This window comes from Glandiceps talaboti, chromosome 21 (assembly GCF_964340395.1).
Source record: "Glandiceps talaboti chromosome 21, keGlaTala1.1, whole genome shotgun sequence".
Lineage (NCBI taxonomy): Eukaryota > Metazoa > Hemichordata > Enteropneusta > Spengelidae > Glandiceps > Glandiceps talaboti.
In genome coordinates this window covers 7,784,040-7,808,577 of record NC_135569.1, presented here as the reverse complement: position 1 = coordinate 7,808,577, position 24,538 = coordinate 7,784,040, and the positions used below count along the sequence as shown (strand labels likewise).

Here is a 24,538-nt window from a genome sequence, read left to right as displayed (position 1 = left end):
TATGTTTATATTTGTCTATCCAACTTACCAGAAAATGCAAAATTATAATTTACCAGATAATGTGCCTTTCCTCCTCAGAGCTCAAGGCGCTCACAGCGGAGATCTTGTATGGTGGGAAAATCATTTGACTTTGTACTGTTGCGTTGTATCACAACTCAAGTTACTTATAAATGCTTGTATTGAGGTAGAATGTCTCTGGGTGGCCAGTTTTCTAAAAATTCATGTACCAATGTAAGGCCACACAAATAAAAGCATTTGTTTCTCGTCCTCGCGCATCATCTAAAATCATGCGCATCACACGTTTTTATGTCATTTTCCCATTTTCACCAACATCTACTTTCCATATCGATGGCGAAACCAAACAGTTTGAGAAGTACAGATGAGAGGCTGTAAAACAAACAGTTTACAATGCATTTAGTTTACTTTCAGAGTTCAATAAATGTTATTAATCGTTCAGGGCAGCTTCAGTGGTAACATCATGTATGTGATTGTGTAATGGTTGATGAGTCAGTATGCTTCCCCAACCAACACTCTCCCTGACCCCCCCCCCCTCAAAAAAAGCATCATTTTTGAAATTTCCTTATGACGAGAAACAAACTCTTTTGTTTTTTTTGGTCTAATGATAAGCTGTTACTAGTACAAGATGATCAACTCTCAGTAAGTTCATAGCACAAAGATTAAATATGACAGCACTTGGTTGCAGTGCTATGTAACTGTTACTTGACACCACAGGTAAAAAGTTTAATTATTCTTATATTTATAAAAAGTACGCAATTAAATAATTTTGTATATAAAATATCTATGCGATCAAATTTGTTTAGGAAGAGTATTTCCTGAGGTTCATTCTCCGTTTGTAAATGTTTTGGGATATCTGAAAGTTCAACGTTATCAGTTAACATTTCCTTACACTAACACATTTATGATAACTGTTCCTATTTACTGTTATTGCCTACAATTCTACACTTACAGGTCTTTCTGGAGAGAGTTAGCTTTTAGTGAGAACCCCACTGAGATACAATATAAATTTTTGTATAGTTTCCTGTACTCTTTAACAGCATGTGTCTTAATAAGATATATCATTGATGTAAACTATTGGTCATATGGATGAGAATTTGGTATTTATTTTGGATTTTTACTTTATAAAACAATTTTATAATGGCTTCCTACTTGAAAATTCAACGTGAAACAACATATGCCAAGTCCTTAGGCCTAAAAAAAAATTGTGTGGTTCCGATAACGTCTGATTTTAAAATAGGGTAGGTAGGTAGGGATTTAAATTTTTTTTTTTTTTTTTAATAAATGGGGTTGTCGTGTCAACTGAACCTGGGTTTTACAGAATTGAGTTACTAATAGTAACTCAATACATTGCAAAACATTACTAAATGTGTGAACAGTTTGTTATTGTATGTACAATAACAAACATGCTACATATTTTTTTTATAGCTTTTTGCAATGTATGGAGTTACAAACACAGACTTGGTTTATGTTGTTTCACATTGATTTTTCAAGTAGGAAGCCATGATAAAATTATTTCATAAATTAAAAATCCAAAATAAATACCGAATCCTAATCCACATGGCAACTTTAAAGTATATATTTGTTGTTCGAAATTTAGTGCACTTGAAGTAATTTTTTTCTTGTGCGTATATTTCAAATACACTTGAAATATATTTAAAGTATACTTTATCATACTTATTTCCTGCAAATAAGTATGAGAGCCTCAATGGAAAGAAGTGTTTCATTTACTTCAGTACTGTAATACTTTATTTGAAATACTCCGAATAAATATATTTTATTATTATAATAAGTATACTTCTAATATACTTAAAGTATAATTTAAGTATATATCTGTTGTTCCAAATTCCATGTATTTGAAGTATTTTGTTCCTGTGCGCAGGTATATTTCTAATATAAAGTATACTTTTATCATATTTATTTGCTGCAAATAAGTCTACTTCTCATATACTTAAAATATACTTTGTGTATGGTGCATTTCGGTAAACGTTAGTGAGCTTAAAGACAAACTTTAACAACAATAAGAGTAATCTGTCAACATCTATATAAATGTAGAAGTTTGATAATCTTTAAAAAGAACTGCAATATGTAAAATTTTCGCATTACCATGATTTGTTAAGGGTGTTAATTTATGTAAATCAATGGACATCAATCCTTGTTAATAGTTGTCACTGGTTGTTATCTAGTTTGAGAACACTGGTCCAAAACGACTACTCAACAGAAAATTTCGAACAGTTTGTAGTCAGAAAGGAATTTCCTCTACATACATGCTCTGAAGGCATCACTATCATGCATGGATCTCTGAACTAGAATGTTGAATCACTGTCAAACAGTGATACAGGAGAAATGCTGATGCCTTAGAGTTTGAGACATGAGACAATATTTTTTACACAGTGGGGATGTAGAAATAGACAAGTTACCATTTTGATTATCAGTTGGAAAGTAAATAATACTACATGTATGTATGTTCATCATGGAAGCACTAACTTTCAAACACAAGCTCTCTTCTCCCACTTTTGATTGAGGAACAGACACATTTTAAACAAATCATTTATTCTTCTGTGTCTAACTGGATCTGATAGAATGATCCAAGTTTGCTGGAGGTGTGGAGTAACCAGAGATGTGAAAAGGTTAGCTTCAATATATGTAAATTCAGCACCTCCAACAAATTTGGATCTTTTTGTCAGATCCACTTAGACACTGAAGAAGGACAAGTGATTTGTTCGAAACATGTCTGTTTATACCTAAGAGAACTTAGGTATAAACAACTGAAGCCATTAAAATCATCAAGTCCATCTGTAATATTTTCAACTGAAGCCTGTTTCTACTGCACTGTAAACAAATAGCAATGCTTATCGGTTTTCAATGTGATTGGGTAAAGAATCCTGCCATGTGTATTGTGTCTCTGTTAATGTTAGTCTTAAGTTGAATTATGTCTGTCATTGTGTTAAAAACATAATGCCCAATGAATGAAACACCAAGGCAACTTCATTTCTCATGTAGCTTAGAAAGTAGGTTTTCTCCAAAACCTCAGTGCCAAGTAGCCTGCTAATCTACAGAGAGCAGTGAAGCTTAGAAGAGCGACATAAGACACCCAGAGTGGAAGTTTTATATCTGCCTCTGCTAGGATTGATTCCGTTGATATGTATGTTCCATTGCTCTGGCACTCTGGATACACTGAATACTCCAGGGTGCAACTAATATGGAAACAAAAGAACAAAAAATGTTATTAGTTTCCTTTTCATTACTATTTGTGGATCTTGGACATACAAATTTCTTTACCAATTGACTCAACAGTGTAAATATGACTCGGACACCTCTTGTAGAAATGGAATCACTCAAAGGGTTGTCAGTGGCTGAGTGGTTAAACCACTTGCCTCTTACCACTGTGGTCGGGGTTCGAACCCCATTTAGGGTTTGATTAAATTTACAACGCTGTAAGTAAGAAGAGCACCGTTCAGTTTGACTCTACCAAACATGCAGGTTTTCCCCGGGTACTCTGGTTTCCTCCTGCATTAACACCGAACCCATGAGGGATGGCCCTCACTGGACTTATTGGGAGACAAGTGTTTATATACTTAAAGAACTATCCAGTATAAATAAAGATTATTATTATTATCATTATTAGGGCAGAACTTGGAAACTTAAAGAACATGATCCATGCAATGTAGGAGATATAATCTCTTGAAAACAAGTATAAATACAAATGTTCTCAGAGTTTAATCTTTCATAGTGAATTTCACATGATATATATTATAGTAACTATTGATATCTTACCCTAGCTACATGTAAAAATTGAAACTGAAATAAGACTTTGGTTAAATTCTTAGATGTATATGAGAAAGTCCAGAAACTGTAGCATAAATAATTAAACATTAATTCAAAAACCTACAATAATACATTCAGTCTGTAGATCAGCTCTTATCTTGAATAGTGCATCAATTGTATCGTTGAAACAAATGGCAACAAAATTGGCCCAGTGCTCGTTGAGTTGAGTTGAGTCATTCACACATCTGAACAGACATGTACACGCATACAGACACTTTACTACAACTGCCGACAACAGACCATAGGCAAACGGAACCTGTTGCAAACAGGGAACGTATGTTGGAAGAACAGAGACTTGTATTACACACCATGGATAAGAACAGTTTTATGGCCTTTTAATGTGTGCATGAAATGGCAGGGGAACTTCTAATTTGTTTGTGACTGTGAACCATTATGTAAAGAGGCCATAAAACTATTCTTATCAACTGATGGAATGTAATAAAAGTCTCTGTACTTCCAACATGCTGTGCTAAGTGTTATTAATCAAATTCAGTTGTTGACTTTCCCTGTTTGTAACAGGTTTCATTCGTCCATGATCTGACGTCAGTAGTTGTATGCCTGTAGAACTAGTACATCTTAGTTTACTTTCAAGCTAAAAACGGCAAAAATGAGATAAGATTACTACTCACAAGAAAGGACCATTGTCTGTAAACTCCAGAATAATTAAACCTGAGAAAGTATAGTACAAGTATGATGCATATCGTAGCCATTCAATCCAGGTAGGATATGTATTAATATAAAATCCAGCCAACATCAAACAACCCAATATGTACACTGCTGCTGTTGATAAAGCCTTATCAAAATCCATCCATATTATCCCTATGGTTTGACCAACAGACTACAGAAAAATCAAACATCAAAACCTGGCATGAAATAACAGCATTTCCAGGGAAAAAGAAGAAAAATAACTAGGTGAGTTAAGGAAAAATTCGTCCAAGGACAAAATTAGAAAAAAACATGATAAAAACAACACAACTAATACAAAAACAACAGGGGTACCTCTGATGGAGGTTCACAGGACGCTTTGATAAGTTTGTTTATATCTGTCACTGTGGAAGTTGTAATGTAACACTAACAGTCGTACTTCATTGTTATAACATGTAATATTCTATCAGTAAAAAAAGTCATGGGATCCAGGCTCCTGTGGTGTTTAAACTTTGATAAGTTACCCACACTAATTACATTGTATGTCTTTGCATGAAACTGGTCTCATTCCTGCTTACCACAAGCAAGGGAATGCATTGGTGTTTTTTCATGAGTTGTACTACGAACACATCTTCATGCACTGAGGTTTTTTTTATGAACATCGGCTTTGAGAAGGTTATTAAAATTTTATCATAAAAATTTTCATCTCCAGTACTGCACATAATTCATTAAAACTGTTACCACTAGAGGTCAAAGTCACATTAAAATTAACCCATTCTAACTCTATGCACAAATAGAAGATTGTCAGTTTCCTTGAGACCATGATTGTGAACCTTAGAATTTCTTTAAGTACTTCAAAGGTAGCCGTGTAAAAAATGGCAAAGTTTGGAGAGATTTGATGGACTTCAATTTTCAGAGAAATTATTCCATGAGGTGTAATCTACGATGCAATACAATGCAATACAATACAATACCATATGATACAACACGATACCATACAATACATTACAATACGATACAATATCATTCAATACAATACCATAATACAATATGATGCAATATGATACCACACAATACACTACAATGCAATACAATACGATACCATACAATATAATTAAACAATCAAACTTTGCACTCCATGGGCTCGGCTGTCGCCTCGCCCATTATGTCGTTCAAAGTTTGCTTTCGTCCATTATGGGCTGGGAGGGCGTACATTATTGTTTAATTATATTGTATGGTATCGTATTGTATTGCATGTATGGTATCGTATTGTAAACTTTGCACTCCATGGGCTCGGCTGTCGCCTTGCCCATTATGTCGTTCAAAGTTTGCTTTCGTCCATTATGGGCTGGGAGGGCGTACATTATTGAGTCCATTATGGACTGGGAGGACGTACATTATTGTTATTATTTTATAGTTTTGCCAATTCCAGTGAATTTGTCGACCGAGAAACTACAATATACACAGCCCTGAACATCGTCTGCCATGTTTGGCCCGGAAGCTGAATACTAATCATAGCGACACACGTACGTACACATACATACACATATACACTTCAATGAACTGCTGTGAACACAAATTTGTTTCATTTTAATTTCAATCTTTTAAAAAAAATTCTTATGGTGTTTACCCCATAATTTCCCTGTTCTTAAATACCCACACCGTTATTGCCTTACGGACATAAGCGTGTATTGTTATGCTCGTTCCGGGGCCGCGATGCCCAATAACGGAGTACATTATCAGTAATAATGTACAGCGATGACGTCACAAAATTCACTGGAATTGGTAATGCTATAATATAATACGATATAATACAATACAATACCAATATGACACAATACAATACAATACAATATTCATCTCACCTGTGATGCTATAATGGTTAACATGATCAGAGACCAGCTTCCAAAGAACGCCCCAGGTGATTGGTTCAGACCAGTTGACCAATAGACAATTATGGTAGAGACAGTTGGTAGAAGAATGACCAATGGCAGTTCACTTGTTAACTTTGCCAAATAGTATGCTGACAGACGATACATGCCTGCTGACCGTTCTTTGAATATGACTGTCTTCTCTGAGGGAACTAGACATAGAAAGGAAGTTTTAGAGTAACTTTTGCAATTTTAATTCAATACAGAGTAACTCTATCATGTAGTAAGCGTGATCCTATTTTTTTTTCCTGTTTCTCATTACTCAGCCGACCCAAATTTCAGCTGTCATCAAAATATTGTTTTTTTGTGCCCACCTCTAACATTTTGTGGAGCAGTGCCCTCTCTGGCAAGTAAATAAACAAGTGTCTGTACTGTCGACGTCATCAACAGTCATGGCGGCAAGGATGACACTTGTACACAAACGCAGCACTTCTTTCATGACAGAAATTATTCAAGGGGGGGGGGGGGTCGCGTGAAGCTACCTTCCCCCTTTTTACTTAATAGGGCCACCCTGAGTGTCCGTTTCTATAGATTTGACTTTGAGTTGTACTGAAACGGAGTAATTAAAAATTCTGAAACTGTATCTTTAAATTTTTCCCCAGTATTCATTACACTGAAGCATTGTATATTTCATATGATTCCAAAGCATATTTTTCCACAAGTCTGTTATCTTTGTGTTGAAAATAATACAAGTCACTTCATGTTATTAAAAAAAAAAAATCAGAAGCCACACACAGTGCAATTTTCACAAATGAATGTTCATTGACTCTGGGTTCATAGCAATAAATAAAAAATTCTGCTCCCAGAGTAAAAAAAAAAGAATTACAATAAATTAGGGTGTAAGTACTGGAATTTTCCTGAATCTCAGTGTGATACTTTTATGCACAACTTTTGGAACACCAAAATTAGTATATTGTAGATACATTACAAGCTGGTTTATTAGTTATTACATGTATGTAACATTAGCTAATAGATGAGGAAATCTGAAGCAGTGTCTCTTTATATAAAATATCTGGGTTTGACTTACATACAAGTAGTGCTATCAACGTAATAGCAAAGCACCAGTAGGGAAAGAAAAAGATTAACTGCAACGAAAGAGAGAAAAAGTAATTATTAAAATAATAATATGGATGAAAAATTGGTTGTTGCAAGGGGTATGGTCTTGTTGCTAGTTATAGATGCATTCATTTAATTTTGGATATTTAATTTTACTAACCAACCCTGTTGTTATCTTTGCAATGGACAGCCATTTAACTGTTGCTATGGGCATGGTCTTGTTGCTGGGCAAATGTGGGATCATTTCTACCATGATTATCAACATGACTACCTATTCCTCTTTTTAACTTTGCAATACTCACTATCATTTGACTGTTGCTATGGGACTAGTCTTGTTGCTAGGCACATGTTTATTTGGTCTTGAACAATACCCTAACTAGAGATTGAAAGCAACATTCCCAACAATTTACAAATATCAAAATAATCTTCCCATTGGTTTTAAACATTAAGTCTTCCACAGACAGACAGACAGACAGACAGACAGATGGACAAGATGCTTTATCAGGTATATAGCATGAATGAACCTGATAAATGATATTGTTCAGTTGTGCAAAGAACGATGTTTTCAAGTAATCTCAAACAGAGCTTAATCTTGGTACCATTGACAAGTACCCCATAAAAGATTCAATGATTTCATGACATCAATAAAACAAAAAATTTTGTTGTTGTTCTTTTGTGAGTGCCCGTTGTCTACATCTGAACCAACACCATAGGTTTTCTTGAGCCACATTAGTGTGCTGAGTAAATTTACTCAACAAATGAGAATGTGTAATGCACCTGGTGTAATGTGCCAAAACATATGGGTACACTACTTCTTTCAGGGCATTCTGTTCGAAAAGAGCTTGAGCACAGAGAGCAGACAATGATGTTATCATTATTGTTTGGTGGTTCTCTTTCTTTCAATTTCGCACATTGAGTGTTAAATTGTAAGACGGATTCTGGTTGGCTACTCGTAAGTACAAGATTGTGTCCAAGAAAATCTATGGTATTCCGTCAGATGTAGGTAACGGGTACTCACAAAAGAACAAACGACAGTTAAGCAAAATTAGTCTTCATTTCAAATAGTCTAATAGATGTACATTTCACTAAATAGACTTACCAGTCCTTGTCTGGCATAGATTGACTCTTCAGAATAATCCAACTGCCACCAAATCAGAGCAATAACAATGGACGTAAGGATACACTCTATATAACGTACTTTACCAAGAAGACTTCCTCTACTTTGCTTAAAACTACGAACTGTTAACATTAAGTATTGATCCAGAAATCCTGTCGGCCATTTCTTTTTCTTTTTTTCTATAGAATCTTCCCCATTTTCATATATTTTCACTGCTACCGAGTCCAACTCATCAAAGTCTTCTAACGGAGCAGGAGAAGGTGTTCCATTATGATGTCCACTCTCTGCTAACGGTTCCCAAGTTATTTTCCTACCAGATTCTAGGATACATTTCCTTTCTTCATCACTTCCTTTGATTTTTTCCACTGAAAGAGATTCATGTCCAAAAATATTAATACTGTCACTTGGAGGTAGGCTCCCACTTTTTTGTGTTGAATTCTAGAACACACATACATGTACCTGTAAGTATCAGTCATTTTCACCACTGAGACACTGACTCTACACTAGCAGGGCTTAAAATTAACAGTAGTCCCATGTCCACAGACTACCAAGTCTTGTCATGGGGCTACCACAATTTGTAGCTGGTAGCCCACTCAGGTTACCACTGATTATGCAATAATTTAAAGGATGGAAGATTTAAGGACTTTTTTTTCCAAAAGAGGAATGCTGTTTTCATATCAGGAATACTTGTACGGGACTACTTGTCACCATCCTAAGGTGACCAATTGCTGAAATTGGTAACCCACTAGGAATACCACAGAAAAAAGTTAATTTTGAGGCCTGACTAGTATCATAAATAGTAGTATATAGATCAATGAAGTGCTCAGAATTTTTAAATAGATTGTTATTTACACATATTCTACATATACATGTACTTTAAACATGAAATCTACCTGTTACTGGAAAACATGTTCAACACTTAACCATCACAGTTTGATTAAAGTATTATTAAAAAACTCAAACGATCATATTTTTCTACTAATTTAATATTTATTACTGTATATAATACTGATGCGAGCCTTTGAGAGTAAAGACAGTTTTGATCTCAATACGGTGTCTGGAATTAGTTGTTATGAATGTGAATTAAAGGAACTATATGTTTTTGCGAAGTTACACAAAAGATACACACAAAGTAAAGACGTCCTTGGTGTTGTTATTTCAATCAGTAATAACCCGGTTTTAACTTGTTTTCCTACCAGAAAAAAATGGGACATGAGAAAAAGAATCTCACACACCAAAGGACAGAAATGGAATATTTCACACGAGTTGGGGAATTGTCTCACATGAGCTGCAAGCTCCTGTGAGACAAAAATTCCCCAACTCGTGTGAAATATTCCATCTAAGCCGATTGGGATTCTATTAGTTTCTCCCTATATTTTGTTGTTATGGAATATTCCTATTGTTTGCCATAATGGGTTTAACTACAGTGACTGTGTGAAAGGGGTGAATAGAATAAAACTTACTGACAAAGTCTGCAGGATTGTAGTGTGCCGCACAATGTAGCCCAATGTTGTCAAAGTAATCAATCATACTATCAACTTTACCAAAATAAGCAGTCTGAAACAAAGACAAGGAAATAAAGGATACAAGTCTCCATACAAGACACAGACCCCTCAAATACTTTACTGCTGTGTGACTAACAGACGAAAATTGATTTGCTTCCTTAAATGAATGACATTCTGCTATAGACCTACAAGTAGGCTACAGTTAGGATAGCGGAATAGTGTAGCAGCGATAGTCCTTCAAGTCTACAAGTAGGCTACAGTTGGGATAGCTGAAATAGTGTAGTAGTGATAGTCCTTCAAGTCTACAAGTAGGCTACAGTTAGGATAGCGAAATAGTGTAGTAGCAATAGTCCTTCAAGTCTACAAGTAGGCTACAGTTAGGATAGCGGAATAGTGTAGTAGTGATAGTCCTTCAAGTCTACAAGTAGGCTACAGTTGGGATAGCTGAAATAGTGTAGTAGTGATAGTCCTTCAAGTCTACAAGTAGGCTACAGTTAGGATAGCGGAATAGTGTTGTAGCGATAGTCCTTCAAGTCAACAGGTAGGCTACAGTTAGGATAGCGAAATAGTGTAGTAGCGATAGTCCTTCAAGTCAACAGGTAGGCTACAGTTAGGATAGCGAAATAATGTAGTAGCGATAGTCCTTCAAGTCTACAAGTAGGCTACAGTTAGGATAGCGAAATAGTGTAGTAGCGATAGTCCTTCAAGTCTACAAGTAGGCTACAGTTAGGATAGCGGAATAGTGTAGTAGTGATAGTCCTTCAAGTCTACAAGTAGGCTACAGTTAGGATGGTGGAATAGTGTAGTAGCGATAGTCCTTCCAGTCAACAGGTAGGCTATAAATGCCTAGGTTCATTTATTACATGCCAAGTAAACTATTTTATGATTTGGAATCTACTAATTTTTGTAATCATGAATGAAATTATTCAATTAAATTGACAAAATGTGAGTGTTTTGCAGAAACTACAATCTACTTACCTCTCCATCTTGTAAAAGCATAACTTTATCAAATAAATGAAATAGTTGACTAGAAGGTTGGTGTATTGAAGTGATGACGGTTTTGTTTGCACTTCTAGCAAACTGCTTGAGAGAGGATATCAGACTGAATGCTATGCTTGAATCAAGACCAGTGGTTGGTTCCTGAAATAGATTCATTTATTTTATTCTTTATTCATTTGGCACAAAAAATGTACACAAGAAAAGGAACAAAAATAACAGAGTACAATATACAGTAGACTGTCGACAGTGGTTCATGCCTTTTTTGCTACGTTTCATCTAAAACAAAGTCGTCGTGTGGCTCCGTAGCACTAAATACTACTGCGTACTGATAGGAACTGTGATTGCCGAAGGCACGAACTGTGAGTGCTGATCGCTGATCAGTATGCAGTAATAGTATTGCTCCGGATCGGAGCAAGGCGACTTTAATTTTAGATAAAACGTAGCAAAAATGGCACGAATGACTGTCGACAGTCTAAATGTACAGCAACAAAGAATATAGTACTGATGGCATGGTGCACAACTGATACTGAAATCCAAGCTGTTATGAGAATGTTCCTTTTTCAATGTATATATCTGCCATGTAGTTTTGAAGATTTTGACCAAAATTTTTCATGAATACTTTTTCATCTAGATTGCACCAGGAACAACCCCATCAAATTTCAGATGAATTGACCTTGTAGGTTTAGCTGAAATCATGATTTTAGCACAACTGAACTAAGAGATTCTGTAGTACATTAGGATGTGGAAGTGTAACTTCTCAGGTACGTTTGTTATATAATCACATTCTCGCAAGCCAGACGCAACGAAAAACGACACTCTGGCATCTTCCACTGTAGATTTGATTATTTTATAAAACGTAAATAATGCTTTTGTATGCGTCTTGGATGGTGCAGTAAAGGAGGCAAATAAGCTCAATTATTATAATAGTAATACGTTTATTTCTGTGTACAAGCTAGGCAACTAGCCTTTCAGTACATGACTTATAAAACAATTATAACTTTCAAGGTCAAAGGTATCAAAGGGCGAAAAAAGCAAGCAACAATAACAAAATTTTTATGATGTTGTGAGTCTTCTTTTTTCAAACTATAGAAAATATTCTTTGCAAGTCCAATCATTACATTTATATTTTGTGTTTGCATTAAAAGTATGAAGTTTTGATATGTAATTATTTGAAGTATAATTTTGAGGACTATAGCATGATTATGAATATTAGTATATACTTACATCCAACAACAATACAGCTGGATCTGTCAGCAACTCACAGCCAATATTTGCACGTTTTTTCTCTCCTCCAGACAGTCCCTTATGTTCAGTATTACCAATCACTATAAAAAGACAATCAGTTAGATTTCTAAATTCTATAAATATGGATGATTTGTCATTTAAATTTCATCCAGAGTTTTACTGATACAGTACAAGATGTTGTTGATACAAATGATAATAAGTATCAATATAATTACATGTAGCATTTCCAGGTTGTTCATTCCCTTCTTCCCAAGCTCTGTAATACATTTCAATGATGAAGATGACTAATTTGCCCCAACAGGCACTGCCTGGTGGAGGCTATTACATGGGGTTCCACCTGTCAAATTGCTAAATTTGAGTTATTTATATACATTTGTAGTTTTCTTATGCTAGGTTAGAGAGAATTTATCATAGTGTATGTCATTTCAAGGCAGAAATTGCATTGACACCAGACCCCCTCACACCCTAAATGGACATAGTTTGCTTGTTGAGCTTGTGTGACACAGTGTGATCGTCCCTTAGTGTGTCTGTGTTCTTTCCTAATTCTCCATTACTTGTGGTCCCTCCCCATCTTGTATGTCATAAAAAACCCAACATTTGACACAATAGGCCTTTCTAAAATTTGCCATGGAGGCGCTCTACTTCCTGTCTGTGAGTACCTTGGGGGTATACATGGTATAGGTTACTTGGTTAATCATAGAGCACTGCTGCTTTCCTCGATGTCTGAACAATACAAAAAACATCCCTGATTTACACTTCCACAGCATACCAAGGAACAAAGCTCTTACGAAAACGGCACTATCAGGTGATGATACCTCCAATTTTAGTGAGGGAGATGTATTCTCAATTTCCTGTTTGCAATCTATAATGGCCTATTCAATTACATAGAACAAAACCTGTCTACATTTGTCATGTTGTCAATATGCCAAAGCTTCATAAATGCACCTCTTACTATGTTATGGAAGTAAAAGTTCTATAACTTACATGTCTTAAGGCATTTGCCAAGGTCAAGCGCTGATATAACATTATCCATTTTTTTCAATTTGTCTTCCTTTGTTATTGTAGCTGGTAAACATAGCATGGCAGCAAACTGAAAGACATAAGGCAAGCACAAAACTGAACATAACAAGTTAAGATATTATGAAATAAGAAAACCTATTTTATGTTCAGGGTTGTTGGCTTACTCAAGAAATTGCACGTGTGTGGTTTTATTTATCAAAAGTAAAAAATAGCACACAGTTGTGTTGTAGCACAACTGTAAAGTTTCTTTTTTTTTTCCTCTTTTAAAAAAAAATTACACAAGGACAAAATGAAAGAAAGACAACTGAGCAAACGAAACATACAAAACATGATGACCATCCCGAGTGGAAGAAAGAAAATGTGACAAATCTGTCACAACTCAATCAAAATAATTATCTGAAATTCTTCAGAAATGACCCATCTCTTTTGAAATTTAGCTTGTCTGTTATTTGTTATGGCAATTTGGTTTTCAAACTTGCACAATTGCTTGATTTGCTCAGTAAACACACACACACACACACACACACACACACACACACACACACACACATGCACATATACACACATGCACACACACACTCATAGACAGTCAGTCACATGCACACACATACAGACACATACAGACACACACACACACACACATTTTGCTATAGCAATACTGAAACTCTGTTCAGTTGTGCTATAAAGTTTGTACATATACATGTACATCTCTGAAACTTTAGTGAAAAAAATATATCAAAGGCTGATTCCAAAAGAAATTACAGTAAGAAGCTGGATTATTGAAAATGAGATTACTGTGTACTCACCCTTAGTGTATCATATAATGTTAGATTATCAAAAAAGACATCTTCCTGCAATACATAACTAATTCTTCGTCTTAGTCTTTTACTTAGAGGTTGACCATTCAATGTAATTGTCCCATTCTCCAAGTCACTTTTATTTTTTCTGCCAGCTAGGACATTCAGAAGTGTAGTTTTCCCAGAACCTGTAAAGTAAGGAATAAGAAAATGAGTCTTACTTGTGAACGGAATGCTCTTATCATTTCTTTTCAGTGTTTCTTAAATCAAAGGTGAACAAAGGTGAGGCACAAAAAGTGGATGATAAAATCATAGAACAGAAGGATCTGTTTACAAATTACGTTGACTGCGTACAATGCTTACACCTCTGGTGACCTGGTAACATTTGGAAACTACTCAGCCGATTCATTTCCCCCCAAAAAACTTTAATAAAAGGAATTATTCGACAAATTTGATGTCAAATGCACCAGATCGGAAAATACGCAAAAGCGACTTCTCATATTCAGTTAGTGTTCTACACGTGACCTTGTGTTTGATAATTTATTATTTCTTTCCTCCAACTAAGTTTCCATAATCATGGCTTGTGAAACGCATGTGACACTATGGTAGGGAATTCTGGGTATGGAGCCCAATTTCCTATGATGTCACCAATAACATCAGAGTCTGTAGCTATTGTTTTTACCCTGTGTAACTAGTACCTTTGTGCCAGGTTTGGTTGAAATCAGTTGGTGCATGCCAGAGAGGTGAGGGTAGATGCATGCACGCACAGATGGACAGACTGACAGACAGACAGATACAACTCAACACAATAGCCCCTCAAGGTGGTACCCAATGTGGCTAATTACAAGATGACACTTACCTGATGGTCCCATAATGGCAAGGATCTCTCCAGGCTTAGCAATACCATTGATCCCTCGTAGTATTGGTTTGTCTTCTATACTGACGGTGATATTCTTAAAAACAACTTCAAAACCTGACAGTGGGTCAAGTTCATCTGTTTCCACGACAACCATGTTGATTTTTCAGCTGCTCAATATACAATATAAAAAAATTAGACTTAATTTGCATATCTGATAGGAATATCATATTATGAACACTTCTTAATCTACACAACCCAATAACAATATATAGCTTTTTAAGGATTTTTCAACCGCCACCTTAACTGGTGTTATTGTATTGTCTTATTACATATATGTATCTATATTTACCTATGCATTTCCTAGCCCTTTGGTTTAAAATGAAGTCTTTTTTTGAAGCTGAGGAGTCTAACATGTGCTTCTACAAATTGTAGCTATCTTATTTTCAATTTTGTGTTGTCTTAAAATGTGGTCCATTGTCTATCATATCATAACTGTGCCATTAATTGCTCCCCTAAATGTTGTATCCTGAAGGACAATATTGAAAGCTATATTTTGCAATCTACAAGTTACTTAGTATGGAACTTACAAATGTAATTTGGTTTAAAATTTGATCGATTCCTCTATTCTAACATCCTGTACATATGGCAATGGTTTAAAATGGGGTATTGGTTTTTGGTGAAAATAGGTCTGAAATGGGGTCATCTGCGGTTGGAAGTATTGACCTCACACAATACCAGAGCTGGCAAGTGGTACTCCTCCCCCCCCCCCCCCCCCACATAAACCAACAGCAAGATTCTCCTTTGTGGAAATGTAGATCATGGTACATGGATGATGGATGTATCAATGCTTTATATTGAGGTCATTATAGGCATTACCGGGGGGGGGGGGGGGGGGGGGGGGGGGGTAGTTGTATTGGTGTCCCCAGCTGTCGTTCTAGCTGGGTCACGAAATTATCTACATTTAATCTCATACATGTCATAGTCTGGTTACCCAAACATTTATCCCTGTTAATTGACAACAATCCATTTATACTATTTACAACTCAAGCCAAACACACAGTATGACTGATAGACAGGCAATTCAGCTACTTAGGACTGACCTAGTTCCATGTGATTAGAAGGACTGATTGGCTTCTGTGTAATTTAAGGACTGGCCTAGTTCTAGTAGGGGCAATGTCACACAAGTTCAACTAATGAACTTTGTTTATTTAGGGGTGGGTGGGAGGGGGGGGGGGTCTGGCATCATCAATGTGATTGCTGAAGTTAATTCACTTTTGCACTTCTAACTAAATTTTGAAAACTTTCACGCATTCAATGACAACACGGTATATTTACTACTGAGATGTTGATAAGTTGATAAAAATATTTACTGCTATTATACAGTGCTGGGTTTCGGGTAGTATTTTAATGTATTTACCATCATGTTTTCATTGCATCAATAGTAGTGGTGATGACTGTTACAATTTTCATCATGGTTAACATCATATACAAAAGTGTCAAAGTTGTACTTGTGAATGTTCGGTTAGGGAAGGGGTCACAGTGTTTGTCCTAAATGAACTAAGTTTCTTTAGGTCTAGTTTGTGCAATATTGTGTGATCAAAACTAAGGGATGTATTTTGTATAGGTGTATTTTTTGCTTGAATCAGCAACTAACAATGAAACACTACTAGGGCTTTACAAATAATGTAATATTCTAGACTAATTATTATGCTATCTTGTAAATGACATCAAGATTTTTAATGGAATGCACTATAGGAGAAATGTAAATTGGATTAGATTAGATTTGTTGATAATTCATATTTAAATTCCTTGGACCTCAGTTTGGTAGTCTGAGCTTGGACTGACCATAAACCTTACTTCTCACTGCAGAAGAAAACGGCTGATTTGTAAATTTATTTTTTTTGCAAAAATTTACTGCATACGATACCATGCATGAGCCAAGTTGAACATAAAATATGGAATATGGATTCTAGGAATACACAAAATATATACTCTGGTCTGGGCGACAGTGCACGTCTATGTCATGACAGTGCACGTCTATGTCACGACAGTGCACGTCTATGTCATGACAGTGCACATCTATGTCATGACAGTGCACGTCTATGTCATGACAGTGCACGTCTATGTCATGACAGTGCACGTCTATGTCATGACAGTGCACGTCTATGTGATGACTGCACGTCTATGTCATGACAGTGCACGTCTATGTCATGACAGTGCACGTCTGTGTCATGACAGTGCACGTCTATGTCACGATAACATGTGTCTTTGTCACTGCTTCTACTGTAATTGGAATGTTCAAAATTGCCATTACTTTCCCCAATTTTTCTTTTACATGTATATATTACTGGTGATGGGTATACTACCACCAGTAATATCAAGACAAGTAATGGCAATTTTGATTATTTCGAACACAGCAGAACCATTGACACAGACATGCATTGTTGTGACATAGACACATGTTGTTGTGATGTAGTTCTAATGACCAGGGCATAAACTCCATATTTTAGGCTTATGCATGGTATTATTTGATAAACACTAATAAAAATAATTAGTCATTATTTGTGTTTAGGGTACACACTTTCCTTAGGGTAGCTTTCTATATTTGTATAATACAATACCAACTGCTTCAATCAGACTAGCTGAAAGTGTGATTCTTACATCATAGATAATGTTTTTATTGTTAGTGTTAGTGTTGTGATGTGATCAGTACATGTATATAGGCGCCCCCTACGTTGGTATCGCTACAACAGGGTTAAAAGCCGGAAGTAATTTTGTGAATGATGTAGTCCTCGAAATTTTTAAGACTACACTATGTTTTTAGCGGTGCTTGCAGACGGAGACTTTCTCCGTTTGTAACTTAGCATGACTAATGTGGGTCTTGATACCCCGAGACACACCAGTCTGTTATAGAGGGACTGTGTGTACATTGTACATACAACATGTCACAGGCACTCTAATCAATGTGTTTGCTGTGTTTGATTGTTAAAAAAAATGTATAGTGAATTCACTATACATTTTCCCCCAAATCGTATAGATTGATTCGAGTGCCTGTGCAACATGCCCTATATATCTGTCCGGCATATGACGTGATCAATACTCCACAAATGTACATGCAGCACGTATACGGTATATACACGAGTCGAGTGCACATTTACCTAGCCCTGCTTGCAGACGGAGTAATTCGGGGCTCGATTCTGTCACTATTGTCCCTCTCTTCTCCGGAATAGTCAGTATCGCATCCCATATAACTGTCTAGAGGCAGGACTAAAGCTTACCCAGTTTCAGCTAATCCGCTAAACGCAGCTGGCGTGATACTTCTCTGAAGGGTACGAGGAAATCCACTCTATATTTCTTCTGGTAGGATGTCTAGATAAGTAAAGAAGCGATTGTGCAATAAATGCAAATGCTCCTGTCTGTAATCAAAGATAATTTCGTAACAGCAACGAAAGATTGCAGACAACCAGCAGTGAACATGTGATCACATACTCCGCATCATAACCTCCATGAGTGCAAAGTGACATAATGTAATGTAATGACGTAAAAGGAAAGGTCTGGGCCGTACCATTTAGCGTAAGGGTAGACATAGTCTCACACAGCCGGGATCGGAGACAGAGCCCCCAGCGGTGAGAGTCCGAGTAACAGAGGATTGTAGTGAGGGCGCGTTTTAAATAATTTGAATAATGATAAACAGAGCAACCATCCAGTATTTGGTACATAATTAGTTTACAATCAACGATAATCCAACTTTCTTCACACGTATTATGATTCAACCACACTCGCGAATTCATATTCGGATATTCCAACCCCGGCGCTGTGCAAATTTATGCGGGAAACGTTTCGTTTTAAAAGGGTGGGAAATAACACACAGGATACTGACTTGGTTTCTCTGGGATCGGATTGAAAATTTACAATAGAAGTAACTTAATATTCTCACCATTTAAAAAACAAAGAAGTAGTGTCGCCTGCATAAACTAGGGTCGGTCGGATTATTGGAACTAAGTTTTCTTAATTAGACTCTCTCACAGTCTTCGGAGCTTCGCAGAAATTGCTAAAACTTGGACTGTTTTGTATGTACCGATATCTACTGCATAATTAATTGTACTCGAATAGTATCCCCGTACTGTGCGCCCTCATCGATCACATAGGGCTGACCTTTCGCACCAGACACGTCAACGAAAAGTTAGCCCTATGTCACCTCTGCCCTATGTGATCAACGAGGTCGCATAGTACAATGACATTCGAGTACAATTACATTATGCAGTAGATATCGGTACATACAAAACAACCCAAGTTTTAGCTATTTATGCGAAGCTCCCAGGACTGTAAGAGAGTCTGTTTCTTTATTTGATCTAAATACCCAACTGGCCCATTGTGACTTCATATGCCGGTAAACCAAAATTATGTCAAAGGTTAAATTATGTGATACGTAGTGATAAAAAGCAGGAATCGGAATATGATAGAAAGTGAGTGTGACTGTATGAATGTTGGCTTCCGGGGTGGCAAAAATTCTATTCTACTACTAGATCAACACTCAACCATTACTTTCAACATATACTGCCAATCATGCAAACATTCGAAGGTCACTGTATTGGTAAATACATCGCTACAGCTAGACCGACTTTGTCAATCAGAGGCCTTAATTTCGGTTGGTTATATGAAGCCATAACTCATTCTTTCTTATTCTTATTAGGGGTGTGACGTATATATCCGTTTGAGCCAATCACGCCAAAAACTCGGGGCTGCGCCCCCTCGTTTATTTTCACATGACCCTCTCGAACGAGTTGACTATCTGTTACATCTCATCGTTCGGCCAAAGGTTATCAAAGGACATTCAAGTCATGGCGACTGTAGATATCACGTCGTGGCGTTTTTCTAATGACTGTATACCAATCAGTATAGAAGATGAGAAGCGTCGTGTTATCTCGTACGTGGTGTGCACACAATCTGTATTCCTAGTACTGTTTCCCGTCGTTCTTGTCGCTCTCCGATGTTGTACACACGTAGGCCATGTAACATCAACAGGTCTTATGAAATACCCGGGTCATAACTGTCAATGGCTGTCCACACTGCTGCTCTGCCTAACTCTGCTGTGTGCCGTAGGGGAAGGCATATTGACAGATGTTACACGGAACGAGATATCAGAGCCAGGACTATACGTCCCTCAAATACTTGCGCTCTTGACCGGACTAATAACCTTGCTGTATTACCACCACCTAGAATATTGGAATCGTCCTGGTCTAGCATGGCTATTGCTAATATACTGGCTGCTAACATTACTTGGAGAGGGGGTTGAACTGACCCATTTAATTAATCACTTTGGTTTTGATATAAATATATTGAAAATTGACGTGACTTTGATAAGCATATTCTTCTATTTCTGCTGCACTCTGGTAGAAATCAATCTATTGCGCACCAAGGTAAGATAGTGACCTTTATCTTGTACACTCGAGTATCGACTATTATGCCGTCATTTTTTGGAAGGACAGCCTTTATGTGGAATTGGGATGTCATGTGTCATGTGTCATGTGGGAGGGGGACGTCACTGTCATATGGGAGGGGAACGTCAACGTCTATCTCTCTAAAGGAAGGGCAATCGCGAAGGGACAAGAAAAGGTGCTCGCACGAAGTGCAATTCGTGAACACCATATTGTTTAGTTTATTTAAACTAATATATTATTAACTCTAACGTGCCTGTTGTCAAATTTACATATAATTATGCCACAACCAAGCCATGGCAAGTTGACCACTCCGAACAAAAACATTATGGGGTATATAATCTATGTCATTATATGTCATAAGACGTGTCTACATCATTGTTCTGTTGTGCTCGAAATGTTAGTGAAAACGTTCGTAGTAATCGACTTTATAAATACTGGGAAATTCTGTTTGCGCATGCTTAAATATGTTATTCCCAAATGTTTTTCTTTGCTTAGCAGCAAAATGTTATGACATGTATGTATGTATGTATGTATGTATGTATGTATGTATGTATGTATGTATGTATGTATGTATGTATGTATGTATGTATGTATGTATGTATGTATGTATGTATGTATGTATGTATGTATGTATGTATGTATGTATGTATGTATGTATGTATGTATGTATGTATGTATGTATGTATGTATGTATGTATGTATGTATGTATGTATGTATGCATGCATGCATGCATGCATGCATGCATGTATGTATGTATGTATGTGTGTGTGTATGTATGTATGCATATATGTATGTTTGTGCATGTCTGTTTGTGTGTGTCTGTGAGTGTCTGTCTGTCTGTCTGTCTGTCTGTCTGTCTGTCTGTCTGTCTGTCTGTCTGTCTGTCTGTCTGTCTGTGAGTGAGTGAGTGAGTGAGTGAGTGAGTGAGTGTGTGTGTCTATCTGTCTGTCTGTGAGTGTGTATGTGTATGTATGTATGTCTGTCTGTCTTAGAGCGTGTGCGTGTGTGTGTGTGTGTGTGTGTGTGTGTGTGTGTGTGTGTGTGTGTGTGTGTGTGCGCGCGCTAAAATCATTAAAATCATACAATTTCCACCCGTAGTTCTTTGGATGCTGTTATCAAGAAAAGGAATATCCGAGGGATCTTAAAAAGAAGTCGATGTATTTTTATTTCACATACACCAATTTCTTATCAAAGGGCCTGTTTTGGTGGATGAAATGGTTGTTTAGTCTGGGCTACCGGCAACCATTAGAGATGACGGACATTGGATGCTTAACAGGGGAATATGAAACTAAATACCAGTATAATTTTTTTGAAACTGAATTCAAGGCTGAAAAGGTAATATTAATACCTGCTGTGTTTTATAGGGGTACTGACAAAGTGCCGGATTATTAGTCGGTGCTCCACGCCCTCAACGGCAGAGGCTGGACAAAAATAGGAATTGATTCTGGGGCGCATTCGATTTGCACAATTCATTATAATTAAGATTTATCGATCACACTTATGGTTTGTAATCACACTAATCATGCCTCGAACCATGAGTAAACCGGTTAAAAAAATGGCACAGAATATTATATTGTTGTGGGGTAACTGTTTACATGTAAGTATCCATGATCGTGATTGGGCGTTTTGTTTACAACGTCGTTTCCAGAAATGACGTCAAATTAATTAAAATCATGATTGTACAAGTCAAATTCACACCTGTTCTTAAGTGAAACCTATGTTTTGAATGTCACCATTTTAAAACTGTTGTATTGGTAACGGAAACATCATTAATCGATCAGACAAGTCGTGATCGCCGTTGACGGCGCCAGATTTCCAGGTGCGGACCCAAAAGTCAATTTGATTTCATATATCGTGTATACGTCAGCGTGCGCATCACTTAAATACCCCCGCGTCGGTCTTTTTTGTGTGTTTGTCCAGCCCATGCAGTCTGCAGATACGTGGGGAAGCACAGAAATAACTCTCCCTACTTCAGTGAAGTCAACTGCAGAGACAACACTGTTGTACATGAACAAGCAAATGATATCTGGCCCACATACACCCTTGCTCTAAAGAACTAAATAAAAAGAACAGTAAATGCCAGAAATAGTAGATTCGAGTGACTAGTTTGTTGAGAATACAAGAAACAATTTTTTTGGCCCTAAAATACACCATGCTCACATTTCATATATGTGTTTAGGAGAGAGCAGCAAGGAATAAGAAACAACCTTCACTGTGGAGAACCTACATTAAAGCATACGGTGCGGACTATTTGTTATCAACGTTCATAAAGTCGCTTGGAGATACATGTGCGTTTATACCACCTGTTGCAATAGGTGGAATTGTGGCTTATGCTACTGCAGTATACTACGACGAGGAGCAAGATGTGGTAGGTTGAGACATGTTATATAATAATGATTAAAGCGAATGCTTATAATGGAAATTGATGTCGTTTCACAGACAAAAAATGTTAAAATTGAACATATGGATGACAAACGGGTATTAAATTGGTCATTTTGAATTCATAAAACAACTCTAATGTATTTTCATGTGTAAAATATTTGTTATTGTACGTTACAATAACAAACTTTTAAAACACTTTTTAGCTATTTGCAATTTATTGAGTTACAAATATGGATTTGGTCAATGCTGTTTCACATTGTGTTTGGAATTAGGAAAACATAGTAAGAGTTGTCAAAAATCCACATTATTATTATTATTATTATTAACTTTATTGCCATAAGTATAAGTATAAAATTATACAATGGAATTCGCTTTGGTTATACGTAGCTCGGTTAAAACACAAACAGTGTGGATATGAATAACTATTAAAAGTGGAAAATATGTACATATACGCTAAAACGCTAAGACAAATTACGAATCATTTAAAATACGAACTGACAGAGGATAAAAACTATTTTTGAAGCGATTTGTTTTGGTTTTGATTGATCTATATCGAGTACCAGAGGGCAGCAGTTCGAACAATGTGTGGGCTGGATGGTTTATGTCCTTAATTACAGATTTTGTTTTCCTGGTGACGCGTGAATTAAAAAGTGACTCAAGAGATGGAAGTCCTATACCAATAATACGTGATGCCGTTCTCACAATTCTATTTAACTTAGCACGATCCTTATGAGTAGTGTTTCCATACCAGACTGTGATTGAGAATGTCAGAACACTCTCAACCACAGCCCGGTAGAATTTCTTTAAAATAGCTTGACTGACACCAAAGCTCTTTAAACGGCGTAGAAAGAAAAGGCGTTGTTGGGCCTTTTTTACAATGTGATCAACATTTTTCTCCCACTTTAAATCCTCTGAGATAAGTGACCCGAGAAATTTAAACGTATCTACGATTTCTACCTCTTTTCCATGAATATTCAGGGGTGTGTGATACATTCTCTTTTTCCTAAAATCTACGATAATTTCTTTTGTCTTATCAACATTCAACTCAAGGTTATTATCGGCACACCAACCAACAATTCTGTCCACCTGGTCTCGGTATGCTGTCTCGTTGTCATATTGAATAAGACCCACAATTGATGTGTCGTCAGCGAATTTAAAAATCAAAGAATCGCTAGCAGATGAGGCACAATCATGGGTAACGAGAGAATACAGCATGGGAGAAAGAACGCAGCCCTGGGGAGCACCTGTATTTAAAATGATTGGTTCCGAAAAGAAAGAACCCGTCTTAACCACCTGGGGTCTATTTGATAGAAAGTCAAAAATCCAATTGCATAGAGAACTATTGAGACCAAGAGACAGTAGTTTGTTGTGAAGATTTGCTGGAATTATGGTATTGAAAGCCGAGCTATAGTCAATAAAAAGTATTCTGACATAAGAATTTACCTTTTCAAGGTGGTTGAGAGCATAATGAAGGGCCAAAGACACAGCATCTTCGACTGAACGATTTGGATGGTAAGCAAATTGATATGGGTCGAATGAAGGAGGGAGACTAGATTTAATAACTTTCAGTACTAAACGTTCAAATACTTTCATTACAACTGAGGTTAGAGCAACGGGTCTGTAATCATTGAGTTGGGAGATAGTGGCTTTCTTAGGGACAGGTATGATTATTGACTTTTTAAAAATACTAGGAACCT

General features: G+C 36.6%; 2 protein-coding genes across 3 annotated transcripts in view; one reads left to right on the top strand and one right to left on the bottom strand.

Annotated features, from left to right (window-relative positions):
- Nucleotides 1-1,588: 1,588 nt before the first annotated feature.
- On the bottom strand, nucleotides 1,589-18,518 carry LOC144451525 (uncharacterized). 2 transcript variants are annotated; one of them, XM_078142398.1, is made up of 12 exons: nucleotides 18,176-18,518; nucleotides 15,018-15,184; nucleotides 14,168-14,346; nucleotides 13,326-13,431; nucleotides 12,321-12,421; nucleotides 11,076-11,237; nucleotides 10,056-10,149; nucleotides 8,575-8,957; nucleotides 7,447-7,504; nucleotides 6,354-6,571; nucleotides 4,473-4,681; nucleotides 1,589-3,212 (listed from the first exon to the last, which is right to left on the bottom strand). In XM_078142398.1, exons 2-12 carry the CDS (start codon nucleotides 15,169-15,171, stop codon nucleotides 3,020-3,022), a joined length of 1,857 nt encoding a protein of 618 aa, XP_077998524.1. In that variant the 5' UTR covers nucleotides 15,172-15,184; nucleotides 18,176-18,518; the 3' UTR covers nucleotides 1,589-3,019. The 2 variants fall into 2 exon arrangements, with proteins under 2 accessions (XP_077998524.1, XP_077998523.1); XM_078142397.1 differs by having other exon boundaries at nucleotides 18,296-18,518.
- Nucleotides 18,519-19,931: 1,413 nt separating this feature from the next.
- LOC144451551 (ATP-binding cassette sub-family C member 9-like) overlaps nucleotides 19,932-24,538 on the top strand; it is a 26,954-nt gene continuing 22,347 nt past the window's right edge. Inside the window, exons 1-3 of the mRNA XM_078142429.1 lie at nucleotides 19,932-20,437; nucleotides 21,558-21,794; nucleotides 22,639-22,827. Coding sequence (XP_077998555.1) covers nucleotides 20,048-20,437; nucleotides 21,558-21,794; nucleotides 22,639-22,827 — 816 coding nt within the window. The 5' untranslated portion in view covers nucleotides 19,932-20,047. The remainder of the gene's footprint in view (nucleotides 20,438-21,557; nucleotides 21,795-22,638; nucleotides 22,828-24,538) is intronic.